At 32.2% G+C, this 15025-nt stretch overlaps 1 protein-coding gene and 1 long non-coding RNA gene across 11 annotated transcripts in view; one reads left to right on the top strand and one right to left on the bottom strand.

Moving 5' to 3' along the window:
• SPAG16 (sperm associated antigen 16) overlaps positions 1 to 15025 on the top strand; it is a 908675-nt gene that overhangs the window by 668745 nt on the left and 224905 nt on the right. For 8 of the 9 annotated variants that reach the window (XM_072812774.1, XM_072812773.1, XM_072812772.1 and 5 more), the window contains one exon: positions 5250 to 5376. In XM_072812774.1, coding sequence (XP_072668875.1) covers positions 5250 to 5376 — 127 coding nt within the window. Of the gene's footprint in view, positions 1 to 5249; positions 5377 to 11793; positions 11829 to 15025 lie in introns of those variants that run through there. The other variant, XM_072812778.1, reaches the window with a different exon arrangement.
• Positions 1 to 15025, bottom strand: part of LOC140625490 (uncharacterized) — a 189824-nt gene that overhangs the window by 107435 nt on the left and 67364 nt on the right. The window lies entirely within an intron of this gene.

Below are 15025 nucleotides of genomic sequence, written 5' to 3'. Positions count from 1 at the left end.
GAGGGAAAAGCAAATTAAAATGAGAGATCACTATGTATCAATTAGAGTGGCCAAAATCTGGAACACTGACAAAACCAAATGCTGGTGAGGACACGGAGCAACATGAACTCTCATTCTATGCTAGTAGGAATGCCAAATGGCACAGCCACTTTGGAAAATATTTTGATAGTTTATTACAAATTAAACATATTACCATACCATCTAGCAATCATCTTCCTTGGTATTTACTCTTGGTATTTGAAACTTATTTCTACACAGAAACCTTAACACAATGTATATAGCAGCTTTATTCATAATTATCAAACCTCAAAGCAGCCAAAATGCCCTTCAGTAGGTGAATGGATAAACTCTGGTACATCCAGACAATGAAATATTATTTAGCTATAAAAAAATAAGCTATCAAATCCTAAGAAGACATGGAAGAAATTTAATACATGTTACCAAGTGAAAGAAGCCAACTTGAAAAGACCACACATACTGCATAGTTCCCACTATATGGCATCCTGGGTGATTATGATGTGTCAGTGTAGGTTCATCAACTGTAACAAATGTACTCTTCTGGTAGTAGAAATTGTAAATTGGAGAGTCTTGTGTGTGTGAGTGAGGAGGACGTAAATGAAAAAACCTATGTGTCCTTTCCTCAATTTCAGTATGAGCCTGAACTTGTCCTTAAAAAAAATAAAGTCTTAAAAAAAAATACAGGGCAGTTTTTATAAATGTATATCTTCATTTAATCATTGGACGTAAGTATTATATATTTTCAATCAGTGTAACCACAATATATCATAAACTTTTCCATGTTTTACATTGTTTCTATAGTTATTATTTTTATGGCTTGATAATAATGCATCCAGAGTAAATATTCTTACATATTTCAATTATTTATTGAACATTTACTATGTGCTATTCAAGGTCATGGGAATGTACTCCTATGGCAAAGTACCCTCATTTACAGAATTTACAACATTCTCATATGTGCATAGTTGATATATAATCATTCATTTGACTTTTATTATACCATGTAATTCTTTGAGACAAAAACATTATTTTATCATATTATTCCACCTTGAAGAACCTTTGCAGAAAAGAAGTAATGTTATGGACCTAAACATATTTTGCTTTTTTACATGTTGTTGTTGTTCTGTAAATTGACTTTTCCAAAGAAAAAGAAAGATAAAGGTATAAAAGTGTATATGTGTGTGTGTGTGTGTGTGTGTGTGTGTGTGTGTGTATATATATATATATATATATATATATATATATATATATATATGACATAGTGAGTTGAACCAAGAAACTACTTAGCTAATTCATCAGGGTGAAGGTTTAGAGTACAATCAAATTAGACCTGTGTTTTCCATAATAAATTAAGATCCTCTATATTTCTTCTTGACATGTGATATAAAGATCAGACTTCCACATAGAATATCTTAGTACTATACGACATTTCTTACCCTACCTGAAAAATAGCCTCTTAACCCCAAACTGATGTATATGTCCGAACTTCTAAAATTTGTTTTCAAAAATTATATGAAGCCATAAAATATCTTAATATTAAGGAATACTATTGGTTTTTGAAAGTAGTTTTTAATTATACATTATTTATAATTAATTATATATTTTAACCTCATTAGGATCCCAGTTTTCTCCTTTTCTCTCTTTGTTTTATAATATTTAAATATGCTGGGAACATCTCTGCAGAGGGAAAGCAGTTCAGTCTGCTTGTCTTGCAGCTGGTGGTGTCAAGTTTGCTTAAACAATGCCTCTGGCAGTTTTCTGGATCCACAGTAGCACAAGGGTTTATGTCTTCTATATTAGATTATTACAGATCTCACTTGTTTACATTTTATTTATTTATAAATAGTGCTACTTTAGTTTTTATCCTATTCTTTTCTAATTTCATAATGAATTTGAGATGTATGAAAAGTTTCAAAAGTATGAACACTTGTGAACCTATGCTAAATGTTCTCCGATATGTTTCCAGCAGCCTAGATGAAGCTAGCTTGATTTTGTGTTGCTGTGCTCTAACTTATAATTAACTTTATGTCTATCTGGCTTCTCTCACTATAAGATCTTCAAAGTGGAGGTAGAAAGGCTTTCACTGGGGCAGTCAGGGGTTGTGACTCTTCCCTCTCACCTCGACCACATGCTTCATCCGCTTTGCTAAATTCTACTTGCTTTATGTCACTGTTTGAATCTGCAATTGCAAAAACATTTTTCTTCTGAGTTTTAGCTCATTTCACATTTCTATATGGGGGGATCCTTTAATATATTCATTCATTCAGTGGTCTATTCAAGATCACATGCCAAACATGTTGCAGGAAGACTGCCAGTTCCTAGGAATTCAGTATCACAGAAACAGCCACATATATCTAAATCTGAACTTTTTTGAGAATTCTATGCAACTGCCTTTAGTATCTTCTCTTCCTCAATACGAGTTGTACTGGTACGAATGACAATCAGAATTCTATTTTAAGGAGGTTCCTAAAATTCTTGAGTCTACTTTCTTTAAGATTGTCATACAGTTCCACGTCTCGATAAAAAAATATCTTCTTCATGAAAAATGATCTTTCTCTGTTTAAATGCCTAACTATACCAGGCCTTTGCTTTTTTTTACCGAAGTTGTAGATAAAATGTCTGCTTTTTCCTTTAGGTTGTTAGGTAATCCTTTTTCCACATTTCTCCATCTTGAGATCATTCAGAGCTCACACTCTGCAGTTTGGATTGACAGTGTTTTAGTACGTTCTATGTCATGGAAGGAGATTGGCAGATGGGCCTCCAGTTTTTCTGAGATGGGAAGAGGAGGGATATAAGGTTGTCAAGATAATTCCAAGTTTTTTGGCTCTAATTCTCTGCAGCTTTTCTCTTCCTTTAATCTAAGTGATTCAGAAGCATGAGATTTAGAACTAATGTTTATCTTAAGAATGCCATGGACGAACTTGTATTAAAATGAAACTTCTAGGTAAGCCCCAGTGAGGCATTCATTATCTATTGACCTAACAAGTTTTTTTTTTGTTTTTTTTTTTTTGAGTTCTACAATGCTCCTGGCATTGTGATAGGCACTGCACCTGCCTCACTGGCTGATGGAACATAGCAAAGCTATTCTTTCAGTATCAAGAATCTCTCAGTTATCAAACTGAACTTATTTCTACCACTTATTAAGTCATTCTATTTGTTTTGTTGTAACGTATATTTTGTCCTGACTTCTAAGTACCTTGGGGAATGTAGAAATTTGCCTAAGTGATGTTACTCAAAATTGTTCATAAAGTATGCACTATATATTAATAAATCATTTAGTATAGTACTTGATTCATTAAAAGCATTTAATAAGCATTGACTCATTATTTTAATATTATCAAACTGTTATATATTCATCTTTTTTGGCAGCAGTGGAGGCTAAATGTAAAAATATTAAAAACTATTTAAACATTCATTTTCATCTTCAAAAATGGGACTATTTCTTAGTGTATTTCCTCACTATTTAATATTTAGTGATATAAACTACACTTTAAGATTTCTGTAACCTGCCTTTAGTAAGTGAGAAGTGCCTCTAAATTAAGTTACCATTATAACTTATCTATTCTGTTCTCAAAGTTGAAAAAAAAAGATTTCATTCTGTCACCTCTGAAGGATATTTGAAAACCCTTGTATCTGGAAAGGATTTTTTTCTAATTTCTAGCATTAATATTCCCTGCTAATACTGAGAATTGGTCTTTTCTGAAAACTAAATTCACTGATTCTTCACAATTCTTACAATACATGTTTACATATTTGAAAACATTCCAAGTTCTCCATGTTCCTTTTAAGTCATAAAAAAGATTAAACATCCCATTTATTAGACTGGGGACAAGGTTGTATTGCTTTGCCAGGGACAACAGTTATAGAATTTTAAAACTGATAGCATTTGTTGCATTACTGGCTTGTTTAGGGAAAAACAGAGTCCCCTTGGACTGTAATACAAAATGCACATTTTTTCCAGAAAGAATAGAAATTAAGAAGTAAATGAGAAAAAAATCATATGAACTGGTTCAAAATGATAAAGATAATTGTACAATAATCAAATTATTATCTTTAACATTTTAGAATATTTCAGAAAAAAGCGAGAGGACGATTTTTGACTTGACATTAAAAATAATTAAGTTGGAGCTGAAAGGGAAACTATCGAATTGGAAACGGTATAAAATATAATCACATCATAAATATTATGTATGAGCCTGATATGGCCAATATTCATTTTCAGTTGATAAGTGGACACCAAAATTAAAAGATATTATGATAAGACAGTAAAGATTGTGAGCAGCTAGACATCAGAGACCCTTCTTACTCATCACTTACTCATCATCATTTATTCCACTCTCTGACATGAAGTGGATGCTCGATAAGCATTTCCTGAGAAACCAGCAAGAAGGCTGTAGACAGGCCTTGAGCTTCAAACTCATGTACCCGAGCTGGTACTTCAATGCTGGGAAAATAGCCACACTTGTTCCCATTACACTTGAATCCATCCACAATCCCTTTTATTTTCCATGCCCTTTCTCCAGTTATCTTCTTCCTTATCTCATCGCATATTATCAAAATATCCCCAAATGTTTCTAATAATGCTGTCTCACAGATCACAATATGTACAGCTTTCTTGCCATCAGTTTCACCTGGACCCAATTCTTGTCCTACCATTGTAAAAACTTTTCTTTCCTTGTTTCTATTTGTTCTCCTACTTCTGCTTTATTTTTATTACATCTGAACTATAACTAATCAGTGCTAACAAACTACAAGCATATAGAGTGAGGTGCACTTTTAGTGCAATGGTTTCATGTGTAAAGGTAATTTTACGTGTAGATCACATATATTATGAACATGATATATATACATATATATTAGAAGAATTACATGGATATGTATATCTTTATTTTATTACATATTTTTATATAATTAGAATAATCAAAATGATTTCCTAAAAAAGTCATCTTCCAAAATTTACTATAGGAATTTATATATATGTAAATTATCACTTTATTTATTTTTTTTAAATTATCACTTTATAACAATTTTATGTCCAAGACAAAAATATAATGAACTCTTTTTCATTTAGAAGAGTGCATTCTAAAAAAAAAAAAAAAAGAAGAGTGCATTCTTATGGACTTAATCAAATTGTAACACAACTCATCCTTGTTGACTAAGTTACTATATATATTTATATATATGTAATATATGTATATATGTATATAATTTCTCTTTTTAATACTTTAAAGGGTCACATGATAGCATCCTGTGATGCTTGTGGAGTAACAAAACTATGGGACTTTCGGAAGCTCTTACCAATTGTGTCCATTGATATAGGTCCAAGTCCTGGCAATGAGGTGAACTTCGATTCATCAGGTAGGATATTTTTTGTTTACCATTTGTGACCAAGCTAACAACTTGAACATTTATTCTGAAACTCTTTATTGTTTCCACTTTAAATTTATTGTTTCCACCTATGTAAATTTTTATTCTAATGTTATATTAGAATATATTATATTTTACATTTCTTAATATGTCACATTATGAAAGCATTGTATTTATCATATATGTAAAGGAAGAAATAACAGAGGGAGTAAGTGTGTGCTGATATAGATAACACAAATTCCTAGCAGTATCTTGCAAAACTTTGGAGCCTATATCCTTTAGAATCACCATCCAAGGTAAGTAAATTGGGTTTTATGAAGGCAAAATGGCTACAAATAGGGAAGAACAAAAGTTTGGCAAGACTTAAAATACATTTTTAATGGAATATCTTAGTTTTATAATTAATAAATTATTGTATATTCTTTTAATTTTATAATTTGAGATGTACATTCATCTTATTGCATTCATGTACAATAATTATCATAAATTATAATAATTGTAATATTATTTGATTATGCTTAGCATTTTTTCTGCAGTAATAAACATTGTCAAACATGAAATATTTTATATTTGCTATTGATGAATAATGTAGCAACATACAGTGTTTCCAGTTATCTATCTAAAAGATTAAAATTAGTCACATCTATATTTTTTAAATGAGAGCTTATGTTAAATAATGTGTATCTATTATTAGACAATATAACTTTCTTTTGCTAGAATGATACATGTTTTAAAATTTGTTAACTTTTGTGAGTTTTTTAAATCAGTATTTATTTGTAGTAGATCAAAGTTATAGAGATGGTAATTTTAGGTGAATAAATAGAAATAGAATACATAGAAGGGAAATAATGTTTTATTTAAAATTGTACATACTAATTCTACAGTCCACAAAGTATGTATATACTAGGAGTTATTCTGGAGATTTATCATTGTGTGTTTCATAGGACTGTTTTCATGCTATCACATATCTAAAATTTAGAATTCAGTAAGTTTGTCTTTTTAATGTGTTCCCATTACAGATTGATATATAAGCCTAATTACAATGGCTTCTTTAAAAATGTTTTTAGTAATTTCTTAACATTAAGTCATTGATGGTCTGCCAGAATTAAAAAAGGAAAACATTGTATAGAATGAAACATCCCAACTATGAGAATTTCATTTTATAATATGAAGGCCTATTAAAATTTCAATTTATATTTCCAATATACTGAATCTGCACTGACATCATAGTTCTAAAGGAACTTTAATTTAGTTTTAATACACATGTTTAATAAAAATTTACTGATAAAAAACACTTTACTGGTAATATACTTTAATGTGAAATATCTATCTATATATCCATACACAGATATGTATATCTGTTACCTGTATATATATATATTACACTATTATTTTCAATGACAATCAATTTCTATCTTAAGACACTTTTTTCCCCCGTGGGTTCACCAATTAAAGTTAATTAAATTAAAAAAAAAAAAAAAAAAAACACCACCACCACTTATGAGGTGCTTGGATGGCTCAGTTGGTTGAGTGTCCTACTCTTGGTTTCAGTTCAGGTCATGATCTCAGGGTCACAAGATAGAGTACCTCGTGGGTTTGGTGCTCAGCAGGGAGTCTGCTTATGATTCTCTCCCTCTCCTTCTGCCCCTCCTCCCATTTGCAGGAGCTCTCCCTCTCTCTAAAATAAATAAATTTTAAAAAAGACTCACTTAATTTTAATAAACATTTTTACATTTTTAAATCTCTTATTACCTTGAGCTAGAATTCAAGTATTCATGTCCTTGAACTTTGAATTCCAAAATTTCAGTTTTTGGCTGTGCTTGCTAATTAATAGAAGTTAAAGAGTATTTTGAAATGCTGTACAACTAATAAGAGATATGTATTTTACTGTCATTAAATACAGTTGCCTCTTGTTTTCTACTGTCCTTGTCATTGGCCCAAATTTCTTTTGTATGCATAGTCAGGCAAACCTAATTTAAAATTACTTTCATACAAGTCGATATCATCGTAAAGTCCTTGGTACAACAGACCTACTTTTCCTCTCTGTGACTGGGCATACTCTTGATACATTAATATAAGAAAATTAATATAAGAAAAATGTAAGAATCAAGGGCAGAATAATGAGAAACATAAAAGACAAAAAGTATAAACTAGGGACCCTGTTCATGAAAACATTTTATCAGTTTGAGGGGATATAATTTCAACCTGACCTTCCCATCCCTTTGACCGTTTCTTCAAGGAACATACTATAATTAATTTTAATTCTCTGTGTTTGAGAAGTCAATGTCATAAGGCTTTTTCTCATTGAATAATAGGAAATGTGTGCTTCTATAGAAAAGTCTTCACTGACTCTTCATTTAAAAAGATTGAAATATATCAAAAGTTGAAGGAACTAGGGATAGCAAAGCTCTCAGTCTGAGGTCCTGAACAGAGAGATGAAAATCACAATGTAAAATACCAGAAATTATGTTGATATAAAGAGTGTAGAGTGAAATCAAGAGTAAAACAAAATAAAATAAGGATAGGGACACATACTATCTAATATACATTTATTCAAGAAAAGATTAAACAAAAGTATAACAAACATATCGTGAAAATATTTGGACTATGAGGATCAAATAAAATCTAACCCAATAAGCTCAAAATACACATTAATTTGATATACTTTTATCTATTCCTAGCAGTTAGCAAATAAAAGCATATATGATACAACCATTTTCCACAAAAATACGAGTATATTGACACTATTGCCAACAATTAGCATTTATTGAGGTTCACATTAGTTAAGTTGGGCCAAATCATGTTTTTACGTTGAAATTCTGTAACAGAATTAAATTATGCAATTATATACAGTTAGGACTCAACTAGTGTGAGACGGGCTCTGGTCTGTTATCTCAGCTATGTTCTTGGGCCTAAGGAAAAGATACTGAAAACATACATGTAAAATCATCATATCATATAATAAATGTGGAAGTACTGATAGCATTCTGTGATATTTAATATAAAGAATGTGAGTAGTTGTTAGATATTCTAAACAATCATGGTAGAAACAAAAATTTCTAATAATTTTTCTTGTGTCTGGATCAGTTTAATTGAGGGGCATCTTGAGATTATGAGGCATGGTGTTTAAAAAGAACTATTTCCAGGCAGCCCTGGTGGCTCAGCAGTTTAGCGCCGTCTTCAGCCCAGGGCCTGATCCTGGGGACCCCGGATCGAGTCCCACCTCAGGCTCCCTGCATGGAGCCTGCACAGGGAGCCTACTTCTCCCTCTGCCTGTGTTGTGTCTCTGCCTCTCTCTCTCTCTCTCTCTGTCTCTCACGAATAAATAAATAAAATCTTTTAAAAAATAAAAAACTATTTCCATATAAAGTAACTTATCTTTATAAATAAGGAATTTCTTAACATTTCAATTTCAACACAGTATAGAAATAAATTGGAGCAGAGGTCATTGAAAGTCTGAATGTTGTCCATAACATTTGATTTCAAATTCTTATATATATGAAAATTGCCTCAATATTTATTATCTCTTAAGTAAATATTTTCATTTTGAATTTATAAAGATAAACATTTACCATTAAATAGTACTTTGTATGTTTTAAGATTGAGATTCCTTATAGTGTATCATTTTAAAAACATATCTTTGATAAATATATTTGAAAATTGGGATGCCTGAGTGACTCAGCAGTTGAGTGTCTGCCTTTGGCTCAAGACATGATCCTGGTCCAGGGATTGAGTCCCACATTGGGCTCCCTGCAGGGAGCCTGCTTCTCCCTCTCCCTATGTCTCTGCTTCTTCCTGTGTCTCTCAGGAATAAATAAATAAAAATCTTTTAAAAAATATTTGAAAATTAGTCATTTAGGAAAATAATATAGACTATAATTCAGACCCTTAGTTCTTTACCATCTTTTAGGTGTTACACAAATTATTTAATTTCCTTGAACATAGTGTCCTCTTAGAAATAATGGAGGAAGGGATCCCTGGGTAGCGCAGCGGTTTGGCGCCTGCCTTTGGCCCAGGGCGCGATCCTGGAGACATGGGATCGAATCCCACGTCGGGCTCCCGGTGCATGGAGCCTGCTTCTCCCTCTGCCTGTGTCTCTGCCCCTCTCTCTCTCTCTCTCTCTGTGACTATCATAAATAAATAAAAAAAATAAAAATAAAAATAAGAAAAACAAAACTGTATTATTTAAAAAAAAAAGAAATAATGGAGGAAGTAATTGTCTTACAGTGTTCCAATGTGTTTCAAAGGGATGCTGCATATCCTATAATGAGGAAATCCTAGTACAGTCACCTACCATGTTTAATCTTAGTGGAAGGAGTCTTAGAAGCCTTCTTATTCATTTTAGGAGTGAGAAAAATGTGTGAACATATTGTTGTGTAAATAAGATACCCAAGGCTGTGTACTACTGTAGGCAATTTCTAGTAAAAGTGTAAACACCAATGAATAAATGTTAAAAGAAACAAAGATCCAAAGGTCCTTTTAGTGTAATATTAAAAACTATTTAAATGGTTAAGAAGTGAAGTAATATAAAATATTGTATATATGTATAATTAAAATTGAGATTTAAAGCTGTATGTGTCATCACTTAGAATTTAGTTTTTCTGTTGCTATAAGAAATCAACCTCTAGATATTTAAAAGAGGAGTTTTACGTGGCATAGTATTACTTACATGTTTTATTTGCAAATACATTGCTTGTGACATATACAGATTATCTGTGTTTATAGATACATACATATATTAGTATTGTAAAGGAGTAAGTGTTCCTTTCTCATTAAACTGAAAGCATTCTGGTAATATAATGCTACATATTTTTGTGAATATTCACTATCTAAATAATATCTCTCACTTGGCATACTCAAATGCCATATGTTTTACCATTCAAAAATGTATTACTATTTCAGAAAATGTTAAACGGGATTGCATAGTAAAAGTAATAAAAATGAACTGTAAGAGTTTATACATAAACTTGTCCACATCTCTCGTTTCATCATGTTTTTATATAGTTTAGCAATATTTTCCCCTCCTTTGTAAAAGACAATTCCTGTACATTTGCAAAAAAGTCACATCCCTAGAAAATGCAGGAGTTGAAGTTTAAGCCAGCTGGGGACTTTCCAGTAGGAAGCTTATCAGTATCAGATCATCAAAATGGGCAAGGTTTCTCACTATTTGGAGACGATCCCAAATATTCTTCATAAGCAGAGCTATAATATACATGCTAAAATAAGAGATAAAATGACCCTACTGGAAAATATAAAAAGCATCAGATCCCTCTGAAATTTTTCAAACATAAAATAACCTCACAATCTTTGCTTCACAATCTATTTATTGGTTTCTTTTAGTAAAAGCTACAGTTCATTGTTTTGTATTTAAAAAACAGATTGTGGTTAATTTCCTCTGATGGAAGCGGTGTAGCTTAATGGAGAAAGCACTCACTTGGAAGCTAGAAGCCCTGGTTTTCAATTTTGTCTCCACTCCTTACGAGCCAAATGGTCTTGGTGAAATTTCTAAATATTTCTGAGCCTTAGTTGCCTTGTAGGTGAAAATTCAAAACCTATTGGAACTTTCATTTCCAACCAAGATCAGATTTACCCTATCACGTGAAACAACTAAGAAAATAAACAAATACATGAAATAATGGTTTTCAGACATGGAATACTGAGCAATGAGAGAGAATAGTACATGAGCGAGGGAAAATAAATAAGATGAGCCCTCTGCCTGCCCCAGAATTCTCAAGGACCAATGGAGACCAAAGTGAAACCTGGCAGTCTTTCAGAATTGAGGAGATAGAGTGAGCAGTCCAGGGAGGCCAAACCAGTTTGAGCCTACAGAACAGAGAGAGAGTTCTGGAGATTTGTAGAAGAATCTCTCCAGTCTTTAGCTAAATAAGGATCAATATCTGACAGACTAAGATGGTGGGAAAATCTATCTGAACGCTAACAGGAAAAATCCAGAGATCACGCAAGCTAGGAATAGTTTGTACATCCACCAACCAAACTGGAAAAACCTGGCAATTCGGAAGAACAGCAAGTAGAGCAGAGGTTGGCAACCTATCCCCATGGACCAGCTTGACCTGTATTTAGATATAGTTTTAATGGAACATAGCCACACCCATTTATTTACATATTGTCTAAGGCTTCTTTCGTACTACAAGAGCAGAGTTGAGTACTTGCAACAGAGACTACATGCCCTAGGAAATCTAAAACATTTAATATATGGTCCTTTACAGAAAGAACTTTTGTCCTAGAGTCCTTAGAAGGATATGATCTCAGTAGGGAGGCAAAATCAACCCACACCTCTGGATCTAGTCCCTTTGCCGATGTGTTTGAACCATCTGAGTTGGCTCCTTAAAGACCTATTTAATCTTTTCAAAACTCAATGAAATTGTTACAATTGTCCCTTTTTTACAGATGAGGAAACTGGGAAATAGAGAGGCTAACAAGCCCAGCGATACCTAGCTGATCAAACATAGAGTCAGAATTCAAATCCAGCATGTCTAATTCCAGAAACTAAAAGTTGAACTTTATATTATTCTGCCTCTTGTTTTGCTAATAGTATTCAGTTTCATACATGATTCACTTGCTATGAATATTGAAATAATTCCAGTAATGACCAGTTGGCAGTGTTTGACTCAAAGCTGGCTAAGGCACAGAAGCCCGTCACTAGTTGTCAATTTGTGGTATCTGAAAGAGAAACAACAAAACAACAACAACAAAAGGAATCTCCCAAGAATAATAACCTAGTAGTAATAAACTAATAATCAGCCAGGTTTCTCATATGTTTTCTGCACACGGGGTCATTTCAAGTGCCTGTATCTTACTAAATTGGGACTAGAACTCCAACTCTACCCCTCAATATAAAACTCTTTTCAGAGAATCAGGCAGGGCTGGATTATGTGAGCACCCGCAGGGCCTCTCTTTCTGCCATTTATTTCAATCCTGCCCTGATTAGAAAGGGAAATAAGAATGGAAGAAAGGAAGCTAACTTATTCTATCTCTAAGGCACACGACAGAATTAACCTAAGTTGCTCCTCCTGAGAGCAAGTCCATTCTATGACATCAATTTCCCAGGAAAGTAAGCCACAAAGAGAGAGGATAAATTATGAGAGAAGGGGTGACCAGATGACCCCACTCAATTATTTATAATCCCATTATTTTCTTCCCTATTTGTGTGGGTCTATTGTGTATACAAATCCATTTTGTGCATAAGTAGAATATGGGCCTCTCTGATCCTGGAGAAAGGAACTGGGAGAACTGAAGGAAATCAGATTATGTGTCTCCCTTGGAGACCCAAGTGTATGATTAATGTCTGGAATGAAGTATATTATGCTCTAGGAACTGGGCAAGGTGCTTTTTCTTTTTTAATCATCACAACACTATGAGTTTGGTGCCATTTCTCCCATTTTAAAGAGTTTTGAGAGCTTTATTTACACATACATATTAATAAACCTACATGTCTATATAGTCCTGAGAAAGCCTGAATTGCATTTCATTCCATCTTAAGCTCGAGGAAATTGTAAATAAAAAAATTTAGAGATTCATAGAGACTGGTTGTACTTCATCTGTAGAAAGAAAACTATTTTTTTCTTTTTTAAAAAAATGCCATTTCCCATATTAGAGGTAATTTTATTTAGCCTACAGTATGTATGGAAAATAACATCCTAATAAGTTTTCAACACCTTGAACACTTTAATTAAAGGCAAACTGACCAGAGATATATTAACTCATGGATGACATTCATAGTTGTACAAAGTATGATGGCCATCAACTTGTTCTGATTGGCCTACCATCCGTTCTGATTGGATTGGTGACAATGCCATAGTAGTTGCTAAGTATTTAGATTATCATCTCCAAAATGGACTATAAATTCTGAGAACTAAAATGCATTTGAACTACATAAATTATGACAGATTGATATAAATAAAAGTTAGTGGCTTTTTCAAAATATAGTAGAATTCATACACATTACAAAGTCTTGTTCTTTCAGATTATGTTTGAAAGGTTGTCTACTTTATCTAATGACATCATTGCACAAACTATGAAGCCTCCCTTATGGAATTGTATCTACAGTTTTAAAAACAATGTTTTCATATCACCAGTATTCACCAATATCTGGATTTGGATTGATTTTTGGAAACATCTAGAAACTACTGCCACTTTAAGAGTCAGAAAAAAGCATTTGAGTGAGGCATAAGATGAGGCTCTAAAAAATTGTATTCACCTATGATTTGTAACATGAAATTGAGCAGGACAACTTGATCTCTGTTGACTTGAACCTTATCATCTCTAAAAAGAGAGGTTTGGATAGATGACTTAATCAACTAGGTTTATAGCCTATTTCACATTGTATTTCCCTGTATTCATTAGCACATGGTGTCCTGAGATAAAAAAAAAATTCTAAAATAGAACTTAAATGCGTTTTATATTCCTTAAAACTTGAAAATAAAATATCCAAATATAAGTGAAATATTCCACTCTCCCTTGATCCAAAAGAGAAATACAATTTGTTATAAAAGTCAAGATTATTTAAAAATTGAGCCTCAGGTTTAAATGACAGCTGTATTGCTCAGCAATACAAAACTTTTATTCTTGCACACCCAGCAATACAGTCATTTTCTGTGGCGATAGGAATTTTGGCAAAAAAATGCATAAATCTCAACTTTTTAATGAATTAATGACTTGATCAAATTCTTCTTATAGGACTATGTGAGATAATAAGAATCTGGCCCATTCTGATTAAATCAGAGGTGAACATAATTTATTAATCTTACCAATTACAGCACTATACGGATGCAATCAGCAATTGCAATTGCCTAGATGATTCAAAGAAGTTGCAGTTAGTTGTTAATTTCTTAATTTTGTGCAGTATTTTTACAACAAGTATAGTTATAATTATTGCTTATCTCTCTGGTATAGTTGTACTACATAGAAGTATAAATATAACATTACAGGCATGTCAAAAAGGCACTTGGAAATGTTTTCCTATGTAAATAAAATGTCTCCTTGGAAGTTGTTACTACAAAGCTTATATACATAATTATATACAATTATATACAAACAATTTAAATCTGGCATATGTCCAAATAATGACAAATTCTAAATCAGTGTCATCATATTTAATGAAGATTTGTTTTATAGTATTAATTTAAGAAGCATTTTTCAAATGCATTTACTGTAGTTATATACATATTAAAATTAATGTGCTAATGCCTAATTATTCTTCAACACATTTAAGAAATCAAAAAAGATTTGTATCTGTGTAGAAGTATGAGAAATTAGTTCCACGAATCGCTATATCTTAATATCTAGGCAGTAATATATCCTAATGCCTATAATTAGCTATGCCTATATGTTTTCAGATGTAATAAAAATTACATGTACATGCTAGCGTACATCATTTTGAAATATGACTAATGACATATTTACACATATATTAATCAAGAAAAATGTATTTGTGTGAAGAAATAAAGCATAATCAGACCTTTGAATTTTTCTAAGGGGCACACAATTATAGTATAAAGAGGAATGTGTTATTTTACTCTAATGGCATATAATAGTTATTAGATTTAAAATTAAACAGTTAAAATTTGCAACCTACACATACTTCATGGTCCAAAATCAAGTAGCCCAAAAATTTGTTTTC

This window comes from Canis lupus, chromosome 36 (assembly GCF_048164855.1).
Source record: "Canis lupus baileyi chromosome 36, mCanLup2.hap1, whole genome shotgun sequence".
NCBI classification, from domain to species: Eukaryota; Metazoa; Chordata; class Mammalia; order Carnivora; family Canidae; genus Canis; species Canis lupus.
The sequence above is the reverse complement of the archived record's forward strand: the minus strand, read 5'-3'. Positions and strand labels throughout refer to the sequence as shown.